Source organism: Sprattus sprattus, assembly GCF_963457725.1.
Source record: "Sprattus sprattus genome assembly, chromosome: 3".
NCBI classification, from domain to species: domain Eukaryota; kingdom Metazoa; phylum Chordata; class Actinopteri; order Clupeiformes; family Clupeidae; genus Sprattus; species Sprattus sprattus.
The window spans coordinates 6910044-6935474 of record NC_137922.1 but is presented as its reverse complement, the minus strand read 5'-3'; the positions used below and the strand labels follow the sequence as shown (position 1 = coordinate 6935474).

General features: G+C 43.5%; 3 protein-coding genes across 4 annotated transcripts in view; 2 read left to right on the top strand and 1 right to left on the bottom strand.

Annotated features, from left to right (window-relative positions):
* Positions 1-2241: 2241 nt before the first annotated feature.
* LOC308361908 (retinal Mueller cells isomerohydrolase-like) lies at positions 2242-6220 on the top strand (the record flags this gene model as incomplete). Its single annotated transcript, XM_080834386.1, has 13 exons — positions 2242-2350; positions 2642-2792; positions 3313-3420; positions 3516-3657; positions 3794-3941; positions 4041-4122; positions 4305-4437; positions 4549-4688; positions 4857-4986; positions 5206-5320; positions 5564-5658; positions 5749-5860; positions 6072-6220. Exons 1-13 carry the CDS (start codon positions 2269-2271, stop codon positions 6218-6220), a joined length of 1587 nt encoding a protein of 528 aa, XP_080690512.1. The 5' UTR covers positions 2242-2268.
* A 531-nt stretch (positions 6221-6751) lies between these two features.
* On the bottom strand, positions 6752-17581 carry LOC308362314 (biotin-dependent 3-methylcrotonyl-coenzyme A carboxylase beta1 subunit). The gene is made up of 13 exons (XM_080834912.1): positions 17475-17581; positions 16807-17133; positions 16511-16707; positions 15472-15654; positions 15072-15148; positions 14519-14697; positions 13579-13789; positions 11957-12048; positions 9730-9886; positions 8763-8885; positions 8391-8515; positions 7865-7946; positions 6752-7014 (listed from the first exon to the last, which is right to left on the bottom strand). The coding sequence occupies exons 1-13, from the start codon at positions 17492-17494 to the stop codon at positions 6928-6930; spliced, it is 1860 nt and encodes a 619-aa protein (XP_080691038.1). The 5' UTR covers positions 17495-17581; the 3' UTR covers positions 6752-6927.
* Positions 17582-18276: 695 nt separating this feature from the next.
* fnbp1l (formin binding protein 1-like) overlaps positions 18277-25431 on the top strand; it is a gene marked incomplete at its 3' end in the record, with an annotated part of 53571 nt that continues 46416 nt past the window's right edge. The window contains exon 1 of one of the 2 annotated variants that reach the window (XM_080834913.1): positions 18277-18388. In XM_080834913.1, coding sequence (XP_080691039.1) covers positions 18365-18388 — 24 coding nt within the window. In that variant the 5' untranslated portion in view covers positions 18277-18364. The remainder of the gene's footprint in view (positions 18389-25431) is intronic. The other variant, XM_080834914.1, reaches the window with a different exon arrangement.

Here is a 25431-nt window from a genome sequence, read left to right as displayed (position 1 = left end):
TGTATCATTCTGACTGACATTCATATTTTTCTGAATGGTTCTGATGACCTATCTCCAAAGAGTAAACCTCCAAATTGCACAGTGAAAGCATTTACATTTCTTCCTGTTGTTTCTGTGTACCTCTTTAACCCCAGATATAAGGCATGTTTAACAGTGTTTGGTGTAGTTCCTCCTGTCTGATTTATTTAAACTGAATTACTATGCAATAAAATGCAAAAAGAAAAATGCTTCTTTGGTATTATTTCATTGAAGTACATCTTCCATCTTGGTGATCATCCTCTTGTAACTGGTTTTACAAGTTATACTGGGGTTTTTTTCACTCTTGAAAGTTAAAAGTGAAGTTCTTTGGGAACTGAAAACTTTTGAAAGTTAAATAAAGTTGTTTGGGAACTGAACACTTTTGAAAGTTAAATGAAGTTGTTTGGGAACTGAACACTTTTGAAAGTTAAATGAAGTTGTTTGGGAACTGAACACTTTTGAAAGTTAAATGAAGTGGTTTGGGAACGGATCACTTTTGAAAGTTAAATAAAGTTGTTTGGGAACTGAACAGTTTTGAAAGTGAAATGAAGTTGTTTGCGAACTGAACACTTTTGAAAGTTAAATGAAGTTGTTTGCGAACTGAACAGTTTTTAAAGTTAAATGAAGTGGTTTTGGAACTGAACACTTTTGAAAGTTAAATGAAGTTCTTTGGGAACTGAACACTTTTGAAAGTTAAATGAAGTTCTTTGGGAACTGAACACTTTTGAAAGTTAAATGAAGTTGTTTGGGAACTGAAAACTTTTGAAAGTTAAATAAAGTTCTTTGGGAACTGAATTGAACCGTGCTGGTTGTTGAGCGCTAGCTGGCCCTCAGTGGAGACGGTCTCATGTGGTGCTGTCAGAGACTTCATCCAGAGCACAAAGCAACAGAAGATGATAAACTGCGTGCTTTTCCACCCTCCCGGGCACATTCTTTTTTCTCTGAAGAGGAGAAAAGAAGTTCATCATTAATCAAATCTGGTAAAGCATCCTCTACATAAGTATACCTAGTAAGCCGTGGGTCCGGAAGGTTTGTCGTTCCAATATGATTCGTCAAAAGATCTGCATGCCTCAGGTCCAATAAAATGAGACTTTGTTGACTTTTGTTGAATTTGTTTCCAATATCCTACTCCATCCACCGACTCACAACATGTATTTAGTGTTTAACTGAGCCATGAATGTAGTTGTTGTAAGAGGCTTTCCTTCTGTCTCTCTGTGTTGTTAATCCTGTCTCAGGTTAACAAATGTGGTTCTCATTTGGGGCAGGAGGAGGAGGAGGAGGGGGGGGGGGGGGGGGGGGGTTCCTTGAAAGAGTACGGCCAAAGGGGGAAGTGTTAGTGGAAAAGAGCAGGGCTCCAGGCACAAAGAGACTCTTGTTACAGAGTTTGATTGGCTGAGGAGCAACCCAAAGGCTGTCTGGGAAAGAGACCCTTGTATAAATGCCTGTAAATGACTGTCTCCACATTTTGTGGTGTGCTTCACCCTGTTGTTCACTCTACTAAGACACAGAATGGGTAGTCGGTGAGTAAACAACCAGTCTTTTGTATTGCTTTTCAAAAGTACGGTCTTTTACATAAAAAAAAAAAACATTACTTAACTCAGTTTGCTGTATGTGTCCACGGAAAGTACTTTTTTTAGGCTTGACATTTGCTTCAGAAAAGATTTAGTGTTATATTGTAAATTGCATTCATCCAACTGTTTGGTTTTGTGATTGTGTTCATCCTTTTACACCCTATACACTGATGCATGGTTAGCATATCCATGGGAAAACTAAGATATTTTTTCTCTTTGTGTAGAATTGAGCATCCAGCCGGAGGCTACAAGAAGATCTTTGAGACGTGTGAGGAGCTAGCAGAGCCCATCCCGGCCCTGGTTACAGGTCTGTGTGAAACCCTTGGCCATCTTTCCAATTAGGCCCATTTAACCTGGTAATAAACTATACGATCACTCTTTATTTGGATGGTTCCCTTAAAGGTGCCATCTGCTATCTGCAGATGCTGAGACAATAAACAAACTATCTGTTGAAACTCTAATTTATGGTTAAGGTTTGGATTAGGGGGTGGGTTAGGTCAAGGTGATGTTCAATGAACAATTAGAAAGACTGAATTTGAATTAGAGATTTCTGTAGGCGGACTATCCAAATCCTGTTTGAGTGCCTTAGTGACAGTGATTTCAGGTGGTAGAGAAGTAGTTCAGCAATTGGGAGATGGTAACTGGTAGTTGGATCAAGACCTATGTCTTCTGTCATTTTATGCGCATGCCCCATGACGTCTTTACAGCATTCTCAACCACTCCGCTCTACTCCAGCGTTTACGTGTGGACACAAGCAGTCAGATCCAAACATCATCAAATTCTTGTCTAAGACTACAGGAAACATCTTTGTAACCTCTGTTTACACATATGAGTGGTTCCATGTTTAGGTTTATGTCTATGTCACATTCAAGCACCTGTATGTTTAGGCACATGCAAATCTAGTGGGGTTTATGGTATGTATTCAATTTTTTATTTTATTGTATTATTATAGTTAGTTTCTAATATGTAGGCACTCTGAGATTCCTGTGAATGAAAAGTGCGTTAAAAATAAAATGAATTATTATTATTATGTATTGCGTGGTCGTTTGCAGGTGTGATTCCGCCCTGGCTGGATGGCAGTCTGCTGCGTCTGGGCCCAGGACTGTTTGAGGTGGGCAGTGAGCCCTTCTACCACCTGTTTGATGGGCAGGCCCTCATGCACAAGTTTGATCTGAAGGGTGGACAGGTCACTTACTACCGCAGGTACAACCAAGCATATGTGTTAGGCTATATGTGACGCTTGAATGTTAGCAGATGTACCTTTTGTAGGCTTACAGTTCAATTGTTGATATAAACAGGATATGATTGGGATGTTTGTAAACATAATCAACATGTTAAATAATTTGTTAACAAAACTAAAATTGATAAAAAAATATATACTTGATAACAGAGACTTTCTTTTGTGTATTGAGGACTTGCTGCCTACAAAAGGGTTGTTTTCTATTGAACAGAAATTTGATTTAGAAGGAATGTGTAATTCCATGTGTGGTTGGGGATGTTTTTCATTAAGAACCAGGTTCACTGGCTGACCAGACCACCACACTACCACAGAAATGTTACATCAGTATGTTGTGTCAGTTGCCCAGAGAAAAAGGGTTTAGTTAGAAAAAAATGAATCATTTCCCAAACACTGCTCTCTAGTTGCAACTGGCATTGACAATGTTCTGTTCTTCTGTACTTCATGATGTAACACACAACTTTATCCAGAAGTATTTCATTCCAGGTTTCTCAGAACAGATGCTTACGTGCGAGCCATGACTGAGAAGCGCGTTGTCATCACAGAGTTTGGCACTGCAGCCTATCCAGACCCTTGCAAAAATATCTTCTCCAGGTGTGCCCTATTTTATAATTATGTTTTGTGGAATGGAATGGAATAAAATGCCTTTTCTTAACGACTAAATGATGTCATGTTTTCTTTTCACGTAGATTCTTTACATACTTCCAAGGCATTGAAGTGACGGATAACTGTCTTGTGAACGTCTACCCTGTTGGTGAGGACTTCTACGCCGCCACAGAGACAAACTTCATCACCAAAGTCGACCCTGACACACTGGAGACGCTGAAGAAGGTACAACATGTACTTAACATGTGCTTAACATGTGCTTAACATGTGCTTAACATGTGCTTAAACACTATCCTGTGATATGGCGGTGTCGTTGAGAATATTTAGAAAAGCATTTGTGTCTCGTCTACTTTCTTCTCAGGTGGATTTTTGTAACTACGTCTCGGTCAATGGTTTAACGGCCCATCCTCACATCGAGAAAGATGGCACGGTCTACAACATAGGCAACTGTTTTGGGAAAAACATGTCATTGGCTTACAATATTGTCAAAATCCCTCCCATTCAGGAAGGTAGGTGACTATGTGAAGCATGTTTTTCTAATGCTTTATTTGATGAGAACAACGATTTTTTTAAAGAACAATTTAAAGAGTCTGACCTCTTTCTTTTAGACAAATCAGATCCCATCGAGAAGTCCAAAGTGATTGTGCAGTTCCCTAGCAGTGAAAGATTCAAGCCATCTTACGTTCACAGGTTCGTTTTTCACGCTGTCAGTAAGCATCCAGCCAAATATCAGTTTCTTCAGATGAAAAACGTCAGTGTTGCCTTATTCTGGTGTTGTGAGAATAGTCAGGAACACTGTGATGTTTTGACATAACCCGCATCTCTCCCATCTAAGACAATTGTTAATCACCTTGTCTGCCCAATCCCTCCAGCTTTGGAATGACAGAGAACTTCTTTGTCTTTGTGGAGATGCCCGTGAAGATTAACCTCCTGAAATTCCTGAGTGCCTGGAGCATCCGTGGAACAAATTACATGGATTGCTTCGAGTCCAACGAAACACTGGGTGTAAGAACAAAACAATGGCCAAATCGCATCTCCATGGGTATCAAATGAAGGGGATTATCTAATGAACGCTAGTCTTTGAACTAAATGACAAACCAAATCTGTCTTTTCCAGACATGGTTCCATGTGGCCACCAAGAGCCCTGGTGAATATGTGGACCACAAGTTCAGAACCTCAGCGTTTAATGTGTTCCACCACATCAACACGTATGAAGATCAAGGCTTTATTGTGGTTGACCTGTGCACCTGGAAAGGGTAGGGTTTTAGAGAATTAGATGATATTAATTATAAATTATAAATATAAATGATATTTGTAGAAGGTGCTTCCTTCAAAAGATGCCACTCAGTGCAAGCATTTAAAAGCTCTCTGACCCGAACCTTTCTCCTCTTTCCCCTGCTTCTTAACTCCCTTATTCTCCACAGGTCCGAGTTTGTGTATAACTACCTCTACCTAGCCAACCTGCGACAGAACTGGGAGGAGATAAAGACGGAGGCCATGAAGGCTCCTCAGCCTGAAGTGCGCCGATACGTCCTTCCCATCGACATACACAGGGTGAGATTACTATTAACCTGCTGCAGTTTGGAAACGAACCCGGGTCACCCCATCCCATAATATAAAATATATTCATATATGTTTGTTTGGTGTGTGCTGAATTAAAAAAAAAGTCTAATTCTGTGTAAGTAAATGAAATGTAATGGATGTTTATCTATGCCTTATATTCCTCTATGCTAATAGTGCTAATCACTGACCCAGGATTGTGTTGGTTTGCAGGAGGAGCAGGGGAAGAACCTAATCTCTCTGCCCTACACCACAGCCACTGCTGTTCTGCGCCGTGACGGAACCATTTGGCTAGAACCAGAAGTTCTTTTCTCTTCACCTCGTCAGGGTAAATACAGCGTTCTCATAAAGTGCCCACCTTAAAGTGACCTTCACTGATTATTCCTCACATGCAGGAAGGTTCTGTGTAGAACCTAAATTAAGAACATGATATCAATGCAGAGTTTCAGAAATATCTAAGGGCTTCTCCAACTGTCTAGCACCACTGCAAAAGAGTACATCTGAAGTTACAACTCAATGTTCATACAGTATGTAAGCTGTAATTGCTGAAGTTCTCCTCCTGTTCTCACAGCCTTTGAGTTCCCCCAGATCAACTACACGGCGCACGGAGGGAAGGACTACACCTACGCCTACGCGCTCGGTCTGAACCACTTCATCCCAGACAGGGTGAGCAGCTCAGCACGCCAGGGGGACTGCACTGGGCTCCTGCCTGCTTCGGTGTCCCGTCAAGCATAACCAATGTGTGTGTTCCTGCAGATCTGCAAGCTGAACGTTAAATCCAAAGAGACCTGGGTATGGCAGGAGCCAGACTCGTACCCCTCAGAACCACTGTTCGTGCAGAGCCCCGGGGCCACGGCAGAGGATGACGGTAAGCCAGAGGGGCACGCTACCCTGCCCTGCCCCACGCGCCCCCAGCGACCCTACCGCGGCCCGACCGCTACCCCCCGGGCGGCTGTTAGTTAGCAAGCTGTTTCATATCTGGTTTTACAAGGTCCTCCCGGGCCTGCACAGCAGGGGTTCCAGACTGTTCTGGGCCTGCAGCTCTCACTCTCACTCTAACTCCCGGTCTCTGCCTCTAGGGGTGCTCCTGAGCATCGTGGTGAACCCCGGAGAGGGCCAGAGGCCAGCCTTCCTCCTCATCCTCGACGCCAAGGACCTCACAGAGATCGCCCGGGCAGCCGTGGAGGTCATCATCCCTGTGACCTTTCACGGAATGTATAAGCCTTGAGGGGGACGTAACAACCGGATGCGGGGTGGGGGTGGTGGGGGTCAAAAGAAAACAGTCCAAGAGAACAAAGCTTCCTGGAGGGGCAGTATCCACACGTTGGGTTTGTTTAAAGGTGCAATGTGTAACTTTTGCTGTCAAAACATGCTTCTAGAATGCTTCACATTTACTAGACTAAGATTCTGAAGGCAGTGTAAATAGTCAATTAATACATCTCGGTACTGCTGAGCAGCCTGTTCCTATGATTCAGGGCTTTCATGGTATTTGTGTACATTTGACCTCACCAATAGTAATAGATGCACAAAAAAACAGCCAGTACAGAATGTGAAAAACATCAATTAATCATTTTCCTTTCTGATGACAAGAACTACATATTTCACCTTTAATGATACAGGGTGTGTATTGCGTGTAGTTTGTGTCTGTGTATATATAGGTTTAAATAAACAAGGATGAAACGCCTTTGGTGGTGTGCTACTGGTTTGTGGTGTTCAGTAATCCCAATGGAATGCTCAGAGATACACAGAAGACATTAAGTACAAAGACTTTGCTTTATTCTTCTTTACAAAAAAAAATAACCTTGCATTGTCTTTTTGTTGGCTTATAAATTACAGAATTACAGGCATATGGTTAAAAGGATTAGCACTTAGGTGTTTAAAATGAAGTTTTCAAGAAATCATTAATTAAAGAGGCTCATTGTTATTGAGGTAGAGTTAAAGTCGAAGTAATGGAGTCAGCCGTTTTTCCTTGGAAATCTGATAGTCTTGTTGTTTGATGATTTTCAAACAGTTGCTCAAAATCTACACAGAGAAAGAAAGCGAGAGTGAGAGTGAGAATGAGAGCGAGGGAGAGAGAACACAACAGCTCTGAACAAATGTTTTTTTCATCTCATTTAACTAGTTTAAACAAAAGAGAAAAATACGTATGAAATTCAAAAACTAAAACATCCACACACTTCTCAAAACACGAGCAGGACTCCTAGTAGGCTACATTCCCATGTTTGTGTGTCGCAGCTTAAACTTTTCCGTTTGAAACGGAGCACCAGCTGCTTCTAATTATGGGATTCCTGTGGCCAGCCTCCGTGCTGAGTAAGACTGGGCCGGGAAGGGGCGCTCACTTTGGGAGAGGTTACGGTCCACGTTGGGTCCAAATCTGGAGCCCATCCGTCATGCTAAATGAATGAAGACCCCGAGCCGACAGATAGTGACTGAACATCAGCGTTGCTCACACTCAGTGTGCTCTCAGTGTGGCTAACCAGACCCACTATGGAGAAGAGCCACACCAGGTCCACTCTACAGACAGCTTCTTGTTCATTCAGTGTCTGGAGCAGGGGTCTCAAACTCAAATTACCCGGGGGCCGATTAGCGTCCAGTCGGGTCATTGAGGGGCCAGATTTGTACGGTAAACATTGGGGTGGCCCTTTAAAATCAATGGACCTTTTTTTTTTTTTTTTTTTTTAATCAATGGCCCGATACAATTGCTTGGGGGGACGGAATTGGCCCGCGGGCCTGGGTTTAAGACCCCTGGTCTGGAGGATTCATGGCAGGAGCTACCGGATCAGCTGCCGTCCATGAATGGGATTTTGTTCCTTGTTATCTGAGCATATCTCATGGCATGTTTGTTCAGATGTTGCCAGTGTGTTTTTGTTACCTTCCTGGTGTCTCGAGGCAGGATCACTCCATCGTCCCACAGTCTTCCAGAGGAGTAGAACGCACCGCTCTCCTCATCTAACCTGCACACAGCAACACACTGCGCTTAGACACTGCGCCTACAAAAACACACTTATTCAAAACACCTTTTAAGTAGCTTAACCTGACCTTCAGTGCATCAAACATTCAATGTAATCAGTTTTATTTAGTTTTTTTGTGTCGCTTAAATACTTAAAACTTTGAAGATCAAATAATGATTTAGTATACTTAAGTTCAAGAAGCTCTATAGCTCACTTCTAACCTGCTTCCTTCAGTTCTACAGTAAGACACATGCCTATGAAAAAACAGGTAAAGTACATTGTTTAATGACTTCATACTACTGACCTTCAACGCATCAAAAATTCAGTTTGTTTCTATTGTTTTTCTGAAAGACTAAGTTAATGTCTTAGAATACTGAAGAGGAGTGTATGCTGTAGGTGAAGACAATTGGCAGCTTTTAATTGGGGTCATTGGGAGTCTCTTGTTACATTTTGTTGAGCTGCGTAGCCTCCGCTTCGTCGTGCACGAGGGCATCTGAGCATCCCGGCGCCACCATAGACACCCTGGCGTTAGGCCACAGGAACAGGAAGTTGGGGTCAAATGCCCTCCCACACTAAATAAAACAAAACAGGCAATGACTTACAGGAAATAACCTGTAGCTTTCACGGGACCATCCAAACAAGGGTGTCCACATTCAATGCTTAATGTATGCTCTGCTTGTAAATGATCATGTATATCTGTGAGGACAGTTGTGTTGGTGCTTTGTTTGGGTGTTGTGTGTTTTGAGTCTGTGTTGTGTTTAAAGCCAAATTTCCACCACAACAAACCGTAAGGCATTATTAGGCATTTTTCTGCAGTACCATAGCATAACTGTCAGCACCATGGCAACCCCCGATCACCACGGTGATTCTTGGTGTGGAGGCACAGGCCACCGCTGACATCATGGAACCCAGCGCCTTCAGGCGGTTAGTGTTGGCCACGGCCTGGGGGGGGGGGGGGGGGGGGGAGAGAGAGAGAGAGAGAGAGAGAGAGAGAGAGAGGGAGAGAGAGAGAGAGAGAGAAAGAGAAAGAGAAAGAGAGAGAGAGAGCATTCTTAAACCATTGTCTCACTTTAAGAAATCACAGACACACACCTTCTTTCTTATCAGTGTAACAGTGTAGCCTTGTTGGTTGGAGGTAGGGGGGGAAAAAGAGGCAGAAAGAGAGAAAGGGTGATGGGGAGGGCGAGAAAAACATGAAGTGAGAGATAGAGGTGGAAAGAGGATGGAGTGAGTGAGAGTGTGTGAGTATGTGAGAAAGGACAGAGAGAGAGAGTGTGTGTGTGAGAGAGAAGAACAGAGAGAGTGCGTGAGAGCGGGACACGACTCACACATGCTGTCCAAGTGTCAGCACCGTTATGCCTAATCCTCCTCACACTGCACAACTACATTCCACAACCACACTATAACAACAGCAGCGTTCCCACCAGCTCCGCTAGTGTGTATGTGTGTGTGTGTGTGTGTGTGTGCCTGTGCCTGTGTGTGCGTGTGCGTGCGTGTGCGTGTGTGTGCCTGTGTATGTGTGCCTGTGTGTGTGTATGTGTGCCTGTGTGTGCCTGTATGTGTGCCTGTGTGTGTGTGCCTGTGTGTGTGCCTGTGTGTGTGTGTGCCAGTGTATGTGTGCCTGTGTTTGTGCATGCATGCTCAATCAGAACAAATAGACAGACATAACTGATGCCTTGACCACTTGTCTTTCTACTTTTGAATAGAATTTTAATCGAATACTATTCTGGTCTCTAAAGATGGGCGTCTCATAAGAGCGTCTGGGTCAGTATGACTGAAGGCGTACCTTGTCCTTGGACAGTGTCAGGCCGGGCTGTGGGGCCGTGTTCTGCAGGAATATGAGTGGGACGTCCCTCTGATCGCAGAGCTGAACAAAGTGACAGCCCTTCAAAGAGGCTTCGTATGTGAGCTCGCCATTGTTCGCAACAATGCCAACGAGATGCCTGTGGGTACACAAGAAGACACACACACACACACACACACACACACACACACACACAGCCCATTGGGGACGTCAGCGGTTAACGAGCAGGCTTCAGTGCGGGGATGATTTGTTTGCTCTGACGTCTGCGAAAGCCCAACAGGACAAGAGACTTTTATCTAAGTAATCTGACATCTAGCAGACTGGATTCCTGGTGCAATATCACCTGATATCTCAGACTGCAATTCTCTGCATCCAGAACACTCTGCTGCCATGGCAACAAGACGTTCTCGGGGAAGAGGAAAAAAAAAAAAAAAAAAAAAGCTCTTTGTGAGACTAGATAAAAGCTGCCTGAAGAGACTTATTTTCCAGCCTGTTTTCAGAGAGACGGCCTGACCTAATCGAATAATCAACTGGGTCCAGGGGACGCAAAGATTTGCAGTCTAGAGAACATGGCACTGCGATTCTGAAAATAAAATATCAGTAGCACAAAACATCATGAAACAGAAAATATGTGTGGGTTGTACACTTTAAAATGGCGTGTTATATTTTTTTAATAGTACCCAATCTCATCTTACCCAAGAGCGTAGGTTTGGTCTCAGCATTGGTAGGGACACTGTCCAGCGCAAACTTTATTAAATATATTAACATTTGATTTTTTTACATTTAATAACCTGTGGAACTTGGAACTGATTTAAACATAATAAGAATAGTGAGACCTCACCTGAAGCCCTGATGGTCCAGCTGCTGCTTCCTCAATCTGCACTACATCTGCACTGGATTTCTAAGTTTCCTGAATGCATTTCAAAATAATGCCTTAAAAAACAATATTACCTAATGAGAAGTACATGCAATGCATTTGTTCGTTCTGAAATTAATTTTAATTCATAATATCTAGGTAATTGGTTCAGGTTTTATGGAGCTGTGCTAGGCCTACATCATCTGTACTGGATTTCTGAGCAATGAAATAATGTATTCATTAAATATAGGATGCATACATTTGGGCATCCCAATTGAAAGCACCTTTTTACTACCTACAAGTATAACATTTATTCTCAAAATAGCCAGTGTAAAGATTACATTCATGGGTAACATTGTCTAAACATTCCTTAAAAAACTGCAATTTAATGCAATCTTTACTAAAATGGACAATTCAAGGTCTCACCTGAACCCCTGAAGCTGATTAATCATCACCCTGCTCTACATCTGTAGCTTCAGGCTGCTGTTTTTCCTGCACAGTAATTCATCAATTTAATACAGACACTAACCATGCTTAGATGACTGCTGACAGTGGTCGAGAGATTACAGGGAACAGAGATAGCCTTATTACTATCCAAGGGATCATATAGGCCTACTTATCACCAGTTAACTTCACTTTGAGTTGCTAGCCTGATGGTACTAGGCTCAACTAGCATGGTCCCAAAATGTAGGCAGTTTAGCTTTATCCTCCTGGCTTCAACAAGACCAGCTGCACACTGGTCAAAAGATTGCAGACACTAGGGATTTATATAATACAAGCCAAAGTTACATGCTCTACACTAACAACTTTCCAAACATGTTTCCATTGTAAAATGGATGGCGATGTTACGCTAACAGGTTTGCACTGTGTGGGTAGTTAGGGACCTGGGCTTCTTACTCTCTGGGTGGTGAATAAACTTCAGATGTCTATTTTCTTTTTTGGTGGCATTTTCCTATCTACAAAGCTTAAAAGAGTAAAAAATATCAATGCTGAGACCAAACGAAATACTAATTTGAGGCTTTATTATTATTCCCTGGCGTATTTCGTAGCTTTTAGTAGTGCTGAGAACGTGAGTCTCTTCTGCCAATGAAATGACAGCATCCTGTCTCCCAGGCTCAAGGGCGCATTGGAAAACTTGTAAAAATGTATTAATTCACTCCTCTAGGCGACAAACATAGTATAGATAACAAAACGAATGAGTTTGCAAATATTGTTAATATATTGTGCACAATTATTTTTTCTATCAGGCAATTAAAATTAACAAAATATTGCTGGGGACATTTGTGTCTTTCCAGAACTTTGGTTGTGACTAGTCTCTATGGACCATATGCAAAACTACGCCCTAGATCTTACCCATCGATTCTGCCAAACCCGGTGAGGAGTGTGGCCCCGTACCGAGCTTTGAACTCCTGGAACTTACTGCCATCTGTGAGTCGACTCACAATCTGAGGACAAAACGTTTGGGGACATGAATGAGAGATGCTGTGGTCCCACCTCTACTGTAAGTTACAGTACACACACACACACACACACACACACACACACACACAGTGGCGCAAAAAGTGGGTATGCGCTGTATGCGGCGCATAGAGGCGCCGCAGCATAGGAGCGCCAAAGCGATGGTAAAAAAAAAAAAAAAAAAAAAAAGAGCATGCATTTTAAATCAAGGTTATTCCACCAAATATTGATTTCTGAACTCTTCCTAAGTTAAAGCATTAGTATTGTGTCGTTTAAAAATGAATATGAGCTTGTTTTCTTTGCATTATTCGAGATCTGAAGACACTGCATCTTTTTTGCTATTTTGACCAATTGTCATTTTTCTGCAAATAAATGATCTAAATGACAATATTTTTATTTGAAATTTGGTAGGAATGTTGCCAGTAGGTTATAGAATAAAACAAAAATGTACATTTTACTTTAACACATACCACTAAATAGTAAAACCAGAGAAACTGATCATTTTGAAGTGGTCTCTTAATTTTTTCCGCGGCTGTATATATATTTGTGTGTGTGTGTGTACAGCATATACTGTATGCACCATAGCGTACCATTACCATTATGGTAGGCATGCAGTGACTGATATACTTTCAAATAACCCTTTATTATTTAAAGCCCATACATGATGATGTCTGGCACACTTATTTATTTATTTGTTTAAGAAAAGAGAAAAAACGTGTGGGGGGGGGGGCGCCAAAATTGTTGCTGCATACCCCCCTGACACTGGGCAGTTGCACCCCTGCACACACACACACACGTCATGCAGTGTTACTCTGAGGAAGATATGATCACGTAAACAACGTGGTGATATCAAGTCAAACCAAGCATAGTCAGTTCTGATTCAACTAAAGTGCACTGCAGAAAGTGCCACCATATTGTGAGTAATGAATTTATTTGACCATCAACATGTGAGTATACAGTTAGGCCAACCACTACTGGAATGTTTGAGTGCTTGTAAATGGGACTACCGGTACATTAATCATTCATTTTTGCACACCTCACACAAACATCTTGTCATTTGTTCGTCAAACGTATACCCTCTCTGATCTACTGTCTCGGTGCTCAGGGCTACTGCATCCATGCAAGGTGTGTTATTAGGAACAGGTTTGCTCTGACTTTGAAACGTATGCTGCTATACGTTTATCTGTTTGTTCTACTTGTATTATGTAATGTCTTGTCTGTATGTTGTACTTAGTATTAGGTAATGTCCTGTCTTATCTGTTGTGCCTGTGCACTTTATATGTTTCACCGTAGGAGAGTGGGAAACATTCTTTCGATTACTCTGTATGTCTTGACATTAGAAGTAATTGACAATAAAGCTTCTTTGACTTTGACTGACCAGCTTGGCGTACAGGCTGTGGCTGTAGCTCCTGGGAGCCAGCACACACACACACACACCCACACCCACACACACACACACACACACACACACACACACACACACACACACACACACACAGGAACAGGTTTGCTCTGACCAGCTTGGCGTCCAGGCTGTGGTTGTAGCTCCTGGGAGCCAAACCCAGCAGGCCCTCAGCGCTGTGCAGCGGCTCCTCCACACGCCCGGCCTCCACCTCCTCCTCGTCCCCCTCCTCCGGCAGCTCAAAGTTCAGCGTGGAGATGATGTTCCTGGTGGCCTCGTACGCGTCCTGCTCCACGGCGGCGAAGTGGTCCACACAGCCACTGACTCTAAACACAGAACACGTCCAGACCAGGGACGTTTAACACAGAACACGTCCATACCAGGGACGTTTAACACAGAACACGTCCAGACCAGGGACGTTAAACACAGCACATGTTCAGACCAGGGACGTTAAACACAGCACACGTCCAGACCAGGGACGTTAAACACAGAACACGTCCAGACCAGGGACGTTAAACACAGCACACGTCCATACCAGGGACGTTAAACACAGAACACGTCCAGACCAGAGACGTTAAACACAGAACACGTCCAGACCAGGGGCGTTAAACACAGCACACGTCCATACCAGGGACGTTAAACACAGCACACGTCCAGACCAGGGGCGTTTCACACAACAGGACTACTCAGTGGTTTAAAGGAGGGGACTGCACTGTTTGACTATCCAAAATGGCACTTTGTGCTTAAAGTGTTTTGTAGTTTAAAGTGCCATATTCAGAAAGCTTTACTGTGCTGTTTTCCAACTCACTTATAAAACCTGCTTTAGTAAAAACATCCCAGAGTGTCCAGGGCAAATATATCAACCTTCAGTGAATACTTATAGGACTATGCTTGGTCTTCACCTAAACACCGGCTCTAAGGCTCTACTAGAGCATCATCCGTCCGCTAAAATGACACTCTGATGTAACAGTTCTACTCCAATCAAATACATCAATTTCCCATTCCTCTGCCCCCCCTCCCCCTCCCAGATTAGTTGGCTCACTCACTGAACTCACTCTGCATGTAAGCGGGCCCCCCCAAGATCTTCGGGGGTCACCTCCTCCCCTGTGGCTGCCTTCACCAGCGGGGGCCCCCCCAGGAAGATCGTTCCGATGCGGTCCACCATCACCGTTTCCTCTGCCATGGTGGGAATGTAGGCACCCCCCGCTGTGCAGGAACCACAGACTACTGCCACCTACAGGCCAAACAGAGCAGTTACAATACACAGGAGTTTCAATGGTAAGGAAAATAGAGTGATATCTATCGTCATAGGCACCACAAAATATTATTAATATCCAATTATGTGACTGACAGTTTTCATCACTGTAAACTAAAACCCAACCTCCCGGGTCAATCGACGGCAGGTCACTTAGTCAAATTTCAGCCTGTGGGCACCAACTTTAAACATTTTATAACACAAAACCTATTTTTAAGATGTCTGCCTGCCTTGGCCATGATTGGACTGAAACCCTACCGCCAAATCAAACCTAGTGGTGTTTCTCATTGTCAAAAAGTCTCAAAATAAAAAGTTGATCCTAAAGTTTCCTTGTAGATTTAATTCCTCCTTGCCTGCGGTATCTTCATAGCTGACATTATTGCTTCGTTGTAGAAAGTGCGTCCTCCTTGGTTTTTGTCGGGGAAGATCTCTGACTAGGAGTGAAAGAGAGTGAATAGGTTATTCACACACCAGAGAAGCCTGACTGCAGCAGGTCAGTGTACAGTACCAGTCAAAAGTTTGGACACACTTTGTCATTTTTTGAGAAGTTTTTTCAGTACTTTAATTATTTTCTACATGGTAGATAACACTTTTTTTTGTTTAGAACATCCTTCCATGTGTGTTCTTTCGTAGTTTCAATGTATTCAGTATTAATCTACAATGTAGAAGATAATAAAAGTAAAGTTAAACCCTTCTCAAATAAATTCAAGGTGTGTCCAAACTTTTGACTGGTACTGTATATTCCCCCTGTACTTGCCTGCAGGGGCAGAAAGCCACCGCCACTGTCCACCAAATACACACAGGGGAGGCGGTTCTGGATGGCCACATCCTGGGCCCTGAGCTGCTTCTTGACTGTAATGGGGTAGGCAGTGCCTCCCTTCACGGTGGCATCGTTGGCTATGAAGACACACCACAGTCTGTTGATCTTGCCAATGCCTGTGGGGGGAGGGAGAGAGGGGAAACAGCTTCTAAGATTCTCTAAATTCCTCATATTTGCATCTACTTGAGAAGATGTTGCTGATAAAAAAAATAAAATATTCAGCCTAATTAAAAGTGCTCTAGTGAAATGAAATTGATCAATGAATCAGGTCACTTTTTTGGCAATAAGTGACACAAGCACAGGTCTTTACACTCTCACTCTACACTCAAAATGATTATATGGCATTTTTTTTTACATAATGTATCGTGCAAAGGGATAGCGAAGCTTCCGAGATGCTTGGGTAAAAAACGGAGTGATGCCAGCAAGCATGCAGAAAGCGAAAGGTGTTCTGAATAAGAAGTATGTGTGTCATGACATGCTTTTGTGTCCAATGTTAGCGTGTGAGAATGTTAGCTTTGCTGTCTGGGGCCAGGTGTCATTGAAAGCCCGAGTTTAGGTATATGTATGATTCCAGGTGTATTCGTTTAAGCAGAATAAGACTCATTAAGACTTCCTAACTCATTAATTGGTGTCAATATTTCCAGCCCATAGTCGTTCATGTTAAACGGCGTACTGCCAAACGACTTAGCATTAACTTAACCTGTTATATTCTGGAATGTTTTGGTAATTTCCACCTACAATTGCATGCCCCAAAGTCAAAGAATTTACCGACGTTACAGTATTAAAATGTAGATGCCCTCAGGTTGAGTTCCCTTGGTTTGTGACACAATGTTTAAGCACACTTGCTGTTTCAGTTGTTCTGGTGAAGTTATGCTACTGTTATTATTGCCATTACTTTTCAGTAATGCTTTATTTGCAGTTAAAAACACATATGTACATCATCCAGTGGCTTTCACAAGAGCTCTGACCTACCAGTGAGAACGCCTGCTGAAGGGATATCACCATAGGGCAGTTCCAGTCCTGCGAATGGGCTCAACTCAAGATAGTCCTCATCATCGAGTAACCTGCGAAGGCGATCCCTGACCAACAGCTTTTTGTTTCTCTGCGTGTGGCGGAGAACAGCGTTGTCTCCGCCTCCCTTCAGCACCTGCGCTTTATATTTGTGATATCTATAGAGAAATAATACACGTTTATTTGGAGAGTAAAACAGAATGTGCCAGATAAATATGTCAAGTTTGTTGTTTTTAAGAGAGAAATTGACAAATTACCTCTCTTGGCAAACCAGGCTGTTCTGTAAATTTAATTCAAATACGTGATTCTGGATTGGATGAAGGGCTCCGTCTATGACGGGAAAGGCACTGGGCAGACGTTTTCTCCGTGCAATGCTCGTGGACTTGGACTGTGCTCGCTGGTGCATAACTTGTGCAGCCCAGAAGTGTGTCAAAGGTTGCCGCCGATTCGTCGTTGGCGGTGACATCCATGAATGAATGCACCGCGGAGGTCGACTTCGAGTAATAACACTCCACTTTTTATCCGACATCATTTGTTGTCTCAGGCATGAAGACAAATCGATAGAACCCTCGATCTTCAAACCCCTGTTGTCAACAATAAATCAGCTGGGGACACTGTTTACAGCAATGACAAACGGACGCCTCAGGAGAAAATGAAATGTCACGTTCACTCCCCTCTAAATAAACCTTTTTCCATGTTAACCTTGTTTACTTTTCAATGCAATATGTATTGACTGTATGTGTAACCTATAGGTTTTCGTTCCGTTGTACCTTCGCCAGGTGCAATTATTATTAGCTACAAAAGTTGTTTGTATTGTTAGCTTAAATCTAAATAGGCAGTTTCTCCTTCCATTTTCACATAAATATTACTACAGTCAAATCTGAGTCAAGATCGTGGTTCGCTGAACATATAGCACAAGACTTACCCCAGTATGCATCTGTACATGACAATTAAATAATGTAGAAAAGAGATGTGTGATAAAAGCTGTAGGTCTTCAAGCTAAAAAGTAGCGTGGTGTCACATTGAACGAAGTCCGGAAGCAAACAAAGCAGAACGCCCATTCCCTGCGATGCTCAAAAGTTACCACTAGAGGGCATTATTTGACCATTAATTACACTGTCAAAACTACTGAAATTAGTATGCTTTGTTCATCTAATACATATGGATGAAATTATTCTCACCCTCACAGAAAATGCATTTGCGGTGTAATTTGTAACGTTATAGGATATGTGCAAATATGCATGCCATTGAGTTTTTAAATCTGACAATCAGGACCCTTTTGTGAATAATCATATGGTATATGACAGAAGATCACCCTTTTAGCATTTATAATTTTACCTTTACCTCCAGTAAAATACATGTTAACAATTATCAGGCAGTTTCACTTAGCTTCAGCTTCCAGCATACGTCTACGTTGATCCTTATCAAATATTTTAACAGTTTTGGGGGTGAATTCAGTAGGGAGCTCTGAGCTCAATGATTCCATTGACAGATATGACACACGTGCGATTCCTCGAAGGACATTGGAGCCGTTTATTTTCTTCTGTGGTACACAACTGTTTCATGTAATTTCGCAACTATTCCTGATACATTGTTTAATTCACAGAGTTGTAGAATAACCTGAACCTCCCGTTTTTCTGTGTCCTCCAAGATCCCAACTTCCTGTGCGAGCTCTGAATCAGACAGACAGTTCCTCTTTGGAATTGGCTCTGCAGCGCTAAGGAGGCTACACGACGACAGACGGTGAAACAGTCTAGAGTTTTGAACGGGGGATACGTTGACAATTGGAGAGTTTTGTCCGAAGAGCAACCAGCCATGAGTTGGGGAACAGATCTTTGGGTAAGAACGCTCTATGCATTTGCAAAGTTTTAAGTCCTTTTTCCGTTCGAGAAAATAACCGCTTTCTCCTGTTTTGGCATTACTTCAACAAAGGTGCCCTACTACCTTGGTTTCAGCATTGTTTCTAACCAACCTATCCTAGCCAGTGCATTCGTGATACACATACACACCTTTCCATCATGAATACGAAACAAAGAAAGAATAAATTAACGACGCATAGTCTGTAAATTAGATATACTTTCTATATGCAGATCAAATCTTACTTTTATGAAACATTTAATGAGCTATTTGTTAGATAAACTACTGTAATGATTCCCTCATTGGCCGTCGGGAGGCTATTCACACCCAGTCTCACAGACAAGGTGGTTGAGAGAATGTAACCTATCCTAAGATAACAAGACTCTGGGCAGTCTGTTTCGGACCAGTAGAAATAATTTAGAAATATGTTTAAATCATAATAGGGTCTCAGCAGTTGCATGTAAACATGTAAGCGATGCATGATTTATTCCACTGACTTGTCTGATCTTATTCGCTACGCTATATTGTACATTGTTTATTTCAGGGGTAGGCAGATGCTGTAAAATAATTTGGCGTAAAATCACTCGTCAAGGAAATTGGGCAAAGCCTCGGATTAATAGGCTCAAGAATAAACTGCTAATAATGGGTTAATGTGTAGGTTAGGCTCGCGAAGGAGATTAACCCTGTGATAATCTATCCCATTCAGTAGTATCCTTGACTTGATTCGTATGAAGAACCGGTTATGTTTATTGTATCGAGTTTGAGATTTCTACAGTGTTGAAGCTGTTTAATCCATATCTTAATACACAATGGAATATCGCACATTTTTCACCATTTCAAAGACAATGAATTGAGAAGTCAGAAGACATTCTGGAGGGGTGTTGCCCGTGAAACGCTGTTGGGGGAAGACCAACCCGACAGCCTCCCAAATCAGGGATGCACCTTTGCTTGGGGGAAAAAAGCAACAGCACCACATGCTAAATCAGAAATATGAGCAGAGAGAGAGTAAATATCTTTTAATGTCAACGTCATTGTGTTGTTCAAGTGCTGCCATCTGCTTACACTGCTATGATGCACGTGCTACTGCATTGACTGAGCTCGGGATGGAGCGATGGTTGTTGCGTTCATCTGTCTGACGTCATTGACTGTCCCGTTCGGTCTCCCATCACCTCCGTTGTCTGGCTCTTGACAGTAGCCGGTGGTGAACATGTCTAGGGATGTTGATCTGCCGTTTACACCCGCACCACAGCCTAAGTCATCAGCTCCTCAGTCAGTTCCATGTAGGCTAATGTTAAAATGTGGTAATCAATTTCGTTCTCTTTTGAAAGCACTTACTCCCCCCTTTGCACACGACGTGTCCGATCTAACATATGCCGTTATATCGATCTAGTATGATGTAATAAGACAATCATGCAAATGGTAAGAGATTGCTAATCCACTATAAATGGCTGCTTATGAAAAAAAATGGGAACATTTGCACCTGAGACCTGGAATTATGGCTTTCTTGGTCCAGGTGTCAACAGTCTGTTCATAGGGGGAGGGTAACACTGTAGAATTTAGATGATTTGCAAGCTTGGGCTGAATTGGCATACACTGGCGATAGCCCTACTACTATCCTTACTAATACGTATTGTATACTCTCATTATGCTTTGTAAGAAAATGTATTTATTTAGGTGTATAGTATATCTATCAGTACAAATGTCTACCTCCATTCTTGCTAAGGGGTTCTATTTCTATTTATATATTGATTGTGATTGTACTCTGTAATACTGACTGGTGTGGAGTGGGGATGTGGGGGCTAGTTCTTGGGAGCATTGTTGGAGTGTGCATGGTTGTGTACATCTGTTTGTGTTTGTCTCTGTGTTTGTGTGTTAGAGTTATGTGTAGTGCCTGCTCCCGACTCTCTTTGTATTGTTTGTAAGTATTGGAAGGACCCCCTCGAAAATGAGATGTTACATCTCAAGGGGCTATCCTTAAAATAAAGAATAAAGAATTTTGAATGTGTAATATGAGTATTATACGCATCAGTGTAAGATACAGTGGCATCATGCTCGTCCTTTGTCATGGTCTAGTTTTTAAATACTGGGATTTAACACAGTGTTGGTTCTGCAGGAACAGTTGGTACATTAAATGAGTTGGGTAATGGAGCTTTGTGTACTAAAATGTTCATTGCTACTCCCAGTCAAGTGTCACTGGATGGTATTAAAATTCATTTGTGGAGCAAGCAGAGGGTTAAGGGCCCGCATATGCGGAGAGTTTTGGGTCAAGTAGCATTAAAACCGTATGCTAATTGTCACAGTAGTGTAGGATTATATTTAAAACCATATGCTAATTGTCACAGTATTGTTGGATTATGTCTAAATGCCTTGACATGGGATATGTTAATTCTGTGTCCTCCAAAGCTGCAAGACCTCTCTCTCTCTCTCTCTCTCTCTGTAACCCACGGCTTTCAAAAAATGTATTCTTTTGAGAAGATGATACCAGGCTTGCTATGTGCATATGCATGTGTGACTGCTCTCTGTGCGTGCTTGTGGGGATGAGGGCTATACGATTAGCCATGTCTGTGTGTTGGCCTCTGAATGTGTTTTCAATTGGATTGATGGCATGTCTTTGATCCTAATCTGTGTGCATGACTTGTGTAAATCCTTAAAAAACAACAATAACAGACAGACTTAGTCCACAGTGTATGTTTGTGTCTGTCAGAGAAGGTGGACATTGCATAGGATACAGACAACCGGGCGAGCCAGGTAACAATTATTCAAGAATTGACATGGCAGTATACCATGTTGTACTTGCAGGAAGTCGAAGATACCAACTGACTCTTATCATGGGTAACCTATCAAAAGGTGTGTGTGTGTGTGTGTGTGTGAGGTGAATGTAGCCAACTGCTCATTAGCAGCTATCCAGCTAGGATCAGGACCTTATCAGGATCATATCCAGTCTGCTGACGTCTGAAGGGTTGTGTCTAAGAACCAAGAATTGTAAGGCTTAGGAACCTTTGCCAGGAAAAGAGTGGTCACGTGATATGTAGCAGGTATTGATCCCAACCCAGTGCCTAGCTTCTGTGTTGCCTGAGGGCGATAGTTACAGCCCTAGACACTCTGAGCTCTCGTACCGTACGTTGGGTAGAGTGGTGCCTAGAAACAACCTTTGTTTTGTGTTCAAATCTAAGGTTGGCACTGAAGGATGGAAACAAAGAGCTGTTTACATGACCTCTCTTTCTTTCTTCCCTAAGATTTCAGATATAAGAAAAGGTCGAGTTTGTTTTTGATTATGAAGATGAGATTGAGCCCAGAAAACAGACGGGTTAAACCGGTTGAAAAAAAAGATGGTTATCCCAGGGCTACATGTGCAGGGAGCTCCCTCATGTCCGTACTAGTTCTCCCAGTACATTCCCTTCCAGGCCTTTCACGTACTTGCTCTAACTGCATTTTGAACGGAGAGTTTCAACCAGAACATTGTTGTCTCTATCGACTGCACACTGCAACCTTTTCAACTTCAAGGAAGTCATGGCTTAATGGTGTTTGAGTCGGAAAGGAAATGTACAGTGTTCTCGATTATCAGTCAGCATGTGATTTATGAGGAAGCTCTGGGAAGGGAGCAGGGAGAGGCGAGGCTTGCTTCTCTGACTGGACCCTGAAGAGGCTCATAGTGAGGTTCTGACTGGACTCTGATGAGGCTCATAGTGAGCTTCTGATTGGACCCTGAAGAGGCTCATAGTGAGGTTCTGACTGGACCCTGAAGAGGCTCATAGTGAGGTTCTGACTGGACCCAGAAGAGGCTCATAGTGAGCTTCTGACTGGACCCAGAAGAGGCTCATAGTGAGCTACTGACTGGACCCAGAAGAGGCTCATAGTGAGCTTCTGACTGGACCCAGAAGAGGCTCATAGTAAGCTACTGACTGGACCCAGAAGAGGCTCATAGTGAGGTTCTGACTGGACCCTGATGAGGCTCATAGTGAGGTTCTGATTGGACCCTGATGAGGCTCATAGTGAGCTACTGAACCTCACGGGGAGAGCCGCTCTGCTCTTCCACGGCTGCCAGTGTGATTTAAGGCGGTTCAATCAGTGCTAATCCTCTGGACTCGGAGGTGGGTGGGGAGCCTTCTGTTGTTTGGCTTTGGCCATGTTTTTGACAACTCCACCACCCCCACCCCCCACACAAAATACTCTTTAACACCGTAAACACCCACCGCCACCATCTTCCTGCTTCTTCCAAACTGAAACGTTAAATATTGAAACTGTGCGTAAATAGAATATACAGCGTTTTGAATATATTTTTATTCCAAATGTCCCGTAAATCATTCTACTCTCTGATGATTATGCGGATCCCACGGTGCCTTGACCTTAATCAGGCAGTGTTTCTAAAACCCGCTCCTTTGGCGGAGTGAACTGCCTACTGTGAGTCATTAGCCAACTTTATAGCCTCTGTGCTGCATTGAGGAGCCGCTTTCAGCTAATTTACATTTACATTCAGCTTCGTTAATTTGGCACACACTATAAACCAAGGCAACTGGCATTATGGTATGTATGCCATCATTATGTGTGCCCCTGCGTATCAAACCCTGGCCTTTAGGGGGTTTTAGCAACTTGCTCGACCAGTTGAAATACAGGAACCCTACGTGACTTCAATACACGTTGAAATAGCAGTGAGTGACTTGTAGCCACGTTTGACTGGTTTCTGATCTGCCAGGGCTATAAGACATGAAGTGGGAGCTTCAGGGTGTAAGCAGGAGCACTATTTGGCATAAGGTGGGAGCTTCAGGGTGTAAGCAGGAGCACTATTTGGCATGAAGTGGGAGCTTCAGGGTGTAAGCAGGAGCACTATTTGGCATGAAGTGGGAGCTTCAGGGTGTAAGCAGGAGCACTATTTGGCATGCAGTGGGAGCTTCAGGGTGTAAGCAGGAGCACTATTTTGCATGCAGTGGAAGCTTCAGGGGGTAAGATGGAGCGCTATTTGGCATGCAGTGGAAGCTTCAGGGTGTAAGCAGGAGCACTATTTGGCATGAAGTGGGAGCTTCAGGGTGTAAGCAGGAGCGCTATTTGGCATAAGGTGGGAGCTTCAGGGGGTAAGATGGAGCGCTATTTGGCATGCAGTGGAAGCTCCAGGGTGTAAGCAGGAGCACTATTTGGCATGCAGTGGGAGCTTCAGGGTGTAAGCAGGAGCACTATTTGGCATAAGGTGGGAGCTTCAGGGTGTAAGCAGGAGCACTATTTGGCATGAAGTGGGAGCTTCAGGGTGTAAGCAGGAGCACTATTTGGCATGCAGTGGGAGCTTCAGGGTGTAAGCAGGAGCACTATTTGGCATGAAGTGGGAGCTTCAGGGTGTAAGCAGGAGCACTATTTGGCATGCAGTGGGAGCTTCAGGGTGTAAGCAGGAGCACTATTTGGCATAAGGTGGGAGCTTCAGGGTGTAAGCAGGAGCACTATTTGGCATAAGGTGGGAGCTTCAGGGTGTAAGCAGGAGCACTATTTGGCATGCAGTGGGAGCTTCAGGGTGTAAGCAGGAGCACTATTTGGCATGAAGTGCAAGCTTCAGGGTGTAAGCAGGAGCACTATTTGGCTGCTGGAGCTCATCAGTGATCAGGCTTTGCCTTGATCTGGACTTCCTGGGGCTTGGTCAGGTGATGCCCAGACGAGTGATAATTACTCCCTTCGGCAGCCTGGGGCAGTGCCAACCTGGGGCAGTGCCAACCTGGGACTGGCTGGCAGAGGAGGTGGCCGCCGCCCCATCGCGTCCCATCCTGTCCTGTCCTGTCCCGTCCTGTCCCGTCACGCTCCGCCGACAGGGCAGAGGAGCGTAGCGGGGAAATGCCTTGTTTGAGGACAAACTGCAAGGGTATTCTTTTATTTGTGATCTAAGAGGCTTACTTTGTTGAGTAATTCTTTTGGTCATGTGCCTCAAGTCTTTTCAGGGAAGCAGCAGAGTGGTTTGCTAGTTGACCTATTTTTGCCTCGGCTTAATTGACTTTCTGTTTTCACAGCCCAGCAGATGCACTGTGGCAGTTTACAGACGGTGCGGTATAAGCTGTGGAGCAGGCAATTACTGCCGTGTGAACTAAGGGGAAACACATTGCTTTGTTAAAGAACGGCGGAGCGCTCGCAGAATAAAGATGTTTCTTTCATGGTTTAGGCAGCAGCAGCAGCAGCAGCGGCACAGTGTGACAATGCCCACACAAAGACTTAAAATGGTGCACACAGGTTGCTTGTTATGATCTGGCTTAGTTGTGCCTCCTTACATAATTTCGGAGTGAAAAAAGGAAAAAGTCTTGAGGGTAATCCGCGTCGCACAAAGAGAGGTTTGCACAATCCCAGCCTTGTGTTTCTGGGTGTCCCCCTGGCATGAAGCTCTCCTCCCTCTACTTCTTCCTGTTTAGAACGCCACACACAAGAGCTGCCTGTCCTTCCTAGCACACTCTTCATTCTTCATTTTTCATCACCTCTCTTTCCATGTCCTTCCTAGTGCACTCTTTTCTTCATCACCTCTCTTTCCATGTCCTTCCTAGTGCACTCTTTTCTTCATCACCTCTCTTTTCATGTCCTTCCTAGTGCACTCTTTTCTTCATCACCTCTCTTTCCATGTCCTTCCTAGTGCACTCTTTTCTTCATCACCTCTTTTTCCATGTCCTTCCTAGTGCACTCTTTTCTTCATCACCTCTCTTTCCATGTCCTTCCTAGTGCACTCTTCTCTTCATCACCTCTCTTTCCATGTCCTTCCTAGTGCACTCTTCTTCATCACCTCTCTTTCCATGTCCTTCCTAGTGCACTCTTCTTCATCACCTCTCTTTCCATACCCTTCCTAGTGCACTCTTCTTCATCACCTCTCTTTCCATGTCCTTCCTAGTGCACTCTTCTTCATCACCTCTCTTTCCATGTCCTTCCTAGTGCACTCTTTTCGTCATCACCTCTCTTTCCATGTCCTTCCTAGTGCACTCTCTTCTTCATCACCTCTCTTTCCATGTCCTTCCTAGTGCACTCTTTTCTTCATCACCTCTCTTTCCATGTCCTTCCTAGTGCACTCTTTT